The sequence below is a fragment of the Elephantulus edwardii genome, unplaced genomic scaffold (genome assembly GCF_000299155.1).
Source record: "Elephantulus edwardii isolate Elephantulus edwardi_28Jun2011 unplaced genomic scaffold, EleEdw1.0 scaffold00369, whole genome shotgun sequence".
NCBI lineage: Eukaryota > Metazoa > Chordata > Mammalia > Macroscelidea > Macroscelididae > Elephantulus > Elephantulus edwardii.
This window is the reverse complement of record NW_006400119.1, coordinates 1,141,908-1,146,368: the sequence shown is the minus strand read 5'-3', so window position 1 is coordinate 1,146,368 and position 4,461 is coordinate 1,141,908. Positions and strand designations below refer to the sequence as shown.

At 40.7% G+C, this 4,461-nt stretch overlaps 1 protein-coding gene across 1 annotated transcript in view; it reads right to left on the bottom strand.

Annotated features, from left to right (window-relative positions):
* Nucleotides 1-4,461, bottom strand: part of DHRS9 (dehydrogenase/reductase (SDR family) member 9) — a 14,524-nt gene that overhangs the window by 1,475 nt on the left and 8,588 nt on the right. Inside the window, exon 3 of the mRNA XM_006902119.1 lies at nucleotides 2,536-2,699. Coding sequence (XP_006902181.1) covers nucleotides 2,536-2,699 — 164 coding nt within the window. The remainder of the gene's footprint in view (nucleotides 1-2,535; nucleotides 2,700-4,461) is intronic.

Sequence of the window (4,461 nt, the reverse complement as noted above, 5' to 3'; positions counted from 1 at the left end):
ACCCCTCCCACCGCCCCAAGTACATTACACTATGCAACCTTAGTTGTGGACTCCTGTAATAACCATAAGACCCTATCATACATTGCTTTTAAATTATTCACTCCCTCATCTGTTTCAGTGCAGTATACACAATTTATCCAGAAACATGTGCTTTTGAGATTGCAGCACAGCTTCTTGCCACAAAGCCACCGATCTCCCTTAGAGAATAGTAGTTCTAAACCACTGATTATTTGGCCTCACATTCAGAGTTTCTGATTCAGTAGATCTAGGGTTGTGGCTCAAGATTTTGCAATTCAAATACATTTGGCAAAGTTCATAGGGAATTGTACTGCTAACCCATCTCTCTGGCAATTTGAATCCACCAGTAGCTGTAGGGAAATGACTCAGAATCTCCTCCCGTGTGATTTGCAGCCTGGAAAATCCAATGGCGTATCAGCTAAGAGTCAGTTATCCCTGGGGGACAATGAGTGAGTGAGTGTGTGAAGTTTCCAAGGTGATGCCAAGGCTACACACTTTGAGAAACTCTGTTTTAAGGGAATGAGAGAAAGATACAGCTTATGGGGTCTCTTAGGAAGTTTCAGATTGGATTTGTAATTGAGTCTTATGGGAATTTATAGAGGATCCCTGGGGGTGAAGTGATTAAAGAATTCGGCTGCTAACAAAAAGGTTGATGGTGTGACCCTAATGGGCTCTCTGTAGGAGAAAGATGTGGCAGTCTGCTTCTGAAAGAGGTACACTTTTGGAAACCCTACTCTGTTCTATGGAGTCACTAGTGGATGTTTCTAGGAAATGTGAATGTGCATATCTGCTCACTTGAATGCATACATGTGTAGGAGTGGTGGTGGTGTGGTGTGGAGGGTGTGAGTGCACTCATGTGTCATGTTAACTATGGTTCAGTGAATACAGAGAAAAGAACTCCAGATGCCTACAGTTAGGAAGTTCAATGTGTCCCAGTTCGCAAGCAAATGAAATGCCTTTCAACTATCTTTAAGGCAGCATGTATTTCATGAAGGGGTTGGTAATATAGCTTAGTGTGTTCTTTCTATGCTCTTAGAACATGCCCAGGTTGTGTCTAATCAAGGAAAAATGTATGATCGTAAATCCTCCTTTTAACTTCAGGCCCCAGTAGCCACAAATTGTCCAAATAAACTAAGAAGGTTGCCTAATGGACCCCCGAGATGATTGTAAACTAAACCTCCAGCCTGGGAAATAAAAGTTGACTTTAAATTTATTGTCTGCTTGAAGTTATGAGTATGGGTAATGCCCCAAGTCATGACTTGGAGAACTCTAATAAGAACAAGCTGTGCAAAATTGTGTTCCATGTGTTTTTTACTTCCACACACACCTCTTAACTTGGGACCAAGTCAACAAGAATTTTGAAAAGAGCGTTGTTCCACCAGGTTTCTCCAATTGTAGTGTAATGGCCATGCTAAAGTCAGGCTGAGTTCAAATGTAGCTCTTTGGCTGTGCAACCTCCGACAAACAACTTTTCCAAGCCTCTGTTTCTATAACGGAAGAAACGATAGCATCTACCTCATGGGATTATTTGAATGTTTTAAATGAGAAAGTCTAAAGTGGTAGAACATTGGTCTGTCCATTTGCTGTACCCAGGTAACTCATGGTTGCTGTGATGCTAAACACTGACACTGATGTGTCAAATGCAATAATGGTTACCCCTGGTGGACAGTGTTTGGTGGAGCTTCCCGATTAAAACAAGCTTGGGAGCAGGAGTGGCATCCACTTCCGAAATAGTTTGCCTCCGGAAACTCTAGGAATGTGGAGACATGATGAAAGTTATACAAGTGTTCAGGTTTCTCGTTCATAAGGTCACTATGAGTCGTCTATGACTCGACAGCACTTAATAAACAACAACATATAAATACTGAGAATAGTGATTTTTACAGAATAAATGTTCATTCAGTACACATTAGCCAGCTGTCACTATCTAATATTATTATTTCTCCACTCACGTCTCAATCTCTTGATGTAGATTAATTCTTTCTTTTCACAATCTTGGTTATGTTGTCAGTTCGACTGTGTTAAAGATCAGAGCCTGAAACTCCTTTTTCTTTTACAAGCTTCATAAAACCTTGAACAATGCTGAATGTGTAGTTTGTGCTTATTGCAAGAGGAGGTACATATAGTGTTGAAGGCCCTGGTGGGACCAGGAAGAGTTGTATAATGTTGGGTAGGACACTTCACCTTTCTAAGACTCTGCTTACTATTCCTATAGTTCTTTGGAAGAGTGACTGATAGGTGCTTATGGTAGAACTTACGTTGAACTTGGTGAATGCTCAGGAAATGTTCACACACCCCAGGATGTAATCTTTATGGGAGCAAATTGCCAGGTCTTTCTCTTGAGAAGCTGTTGGCTAGGTTTGAATGACCACCTTTTCCATTAACAGACAAGTATTGAGAGAAGCAATAGATGGGTGCCTTATTCTGGGTCCTTGATTTATCATTTATGACTGACTCGCTTCTATTCCATCTAGGACATTGAACTCTAAAAGGCCTCCAGTTCACCCATAAGCTTACTTTTCTCAATGTATCCTTCTCCATATTGCTGTTTGATGTCTGGAGAGAGTTGCTTCCAAATGGCACATTTTTTTTCATTTGCCTTGATTGGATCTGCCATTCCTGTTTGGAAAAGTCCTGGTTCAATGCAGGAAACATGTACTCCAAAGGCCTTCATGTCCCGTCTGTGAAACAAACACACAGATACCCGTTGAAGGGGTTTAACTCAATTTATTTACAGAATGTTTACAAGTTGGTTGATGTTTTCTTACAAACGGGGGGGGGGGTGGTTCTAGTGGAGTAACCTGGGGAGTTGTGATGCTGACTCACAGGTGCACATCTTTGGTGATTCAGATACACAATTTGCTCCAATAAGAGTAATGTGGACAATCTCCTCCAATGAGATTTACAGTTTCAGAAGTCCACTGGAGGATCAGCTATGAGTCAGTTCCTGACTTGGAGCCAATGACTTCGATTCTTTCTGAGTTAGGAAACTTTTTAAGGAATTACAGAATTGGGTGTGTTAAAAGGAGCATTTTCTTCTATTCATTTTGAAGATGAAGAAACTGAAGGTCAGGGTGGTGAATTAAAGGCTGTTTAAAGGCAAAGGATCTGAACAGATCCACCTTCAGATCAGAGTTTTCCCAAAGCCATGCAATCTCATGTAATTATTGAGACTGCAGACTTAGGACAGATTTCTTCTTAGTTCTCAGATCTTATATTGAAATGGACTAAAGAGTATTCTGAAAGAAGAAGTTTCCCTCTATTCTAGGAATGTCAGGAGATTGCAGCACACATGATGACAAATGAAGGACACAGTCAATGTCCATGACATTGACAATGAGAATCGATATGACTATAAATAGCTCCCTACATCACCAAGCAAACACTTTCATCATGTCTATGCAAAAGAACAAACAATCTACACTTTAAGATTTTAAAAGAATCATGATGTATTTTCCCCCCTTTAAAACAAGGATCCCTGGTACTACAAGTGGTTAAGTGCTTGACTGCTAATCAAAGAATTGGATGTTCAAACTTATTTGCTGCTCTGAGGAAGAAAGATGAGGCAATCTGCTTCTGTAAAGTTTACAGCCTTAGAAAACCTACATGTCAGTTCTGCTCTGTCCTTTATGGTTGCTATGAGTTGGAATGGACCCTACAACAATGAATTGGGGTTTTAACCTCTTAATTGGAATCTATTGATGAATAATTATTTCCTAAACAAGGCTCCAGGAGTTGACAGCATACCAATTGATTTATTTCAACAAACAGACACTGCCCTGGATGTGCTCACTAAGTTGTGCCAGGAAATCTGGAGGACAGCCAACTGACTGGAAGAGATCAATATTTGTCCCCATTCCAAAGAGAGGTGACCCAACAGAGTGTGGAAATTATCGAACAATATCATTGATATCACATGCAAGCAAGATTCTCCTGAAAATTATACAAAAACATATTGTTTGGAACAATATGTCAACAGAGAACTGCCATATGTGCAGGCTGGATTTAGAAGAGGTCATGGTACTAGGGATATTATAGCTAAAGTTACATGGATCTTGGCAGAAAGCAGAGAATACCAGAAGAATGTCTATCTGTGCTTCATTGACTATGCAAAGGCTTTTGACTGTGTGGCTCACAACAAGCTATGGCTTACTCTGAGAAGAATGGGAATCCCAGAACATTTGATTGTGCTAATGTGAAACCTATACTTGGACCAAGAGGCAGTCAAGAAAGGGGTCTGTCAGGGATGTATTTTGTCTCCATACCTTTTCAATCTGTATGCAGAACAGATCATCTGAAATGCTGGGCTCTATAAGGAGGAATGTGGCATCAGGATTGATGGAAGAATCATCAACAACCTGCATTATGCAGATGACACAACCCTGCTTGCTGAAACTGAGGAGGACCTGAAGCGCTTGCTGCAGAAGGTCAAGGACTGCAGCC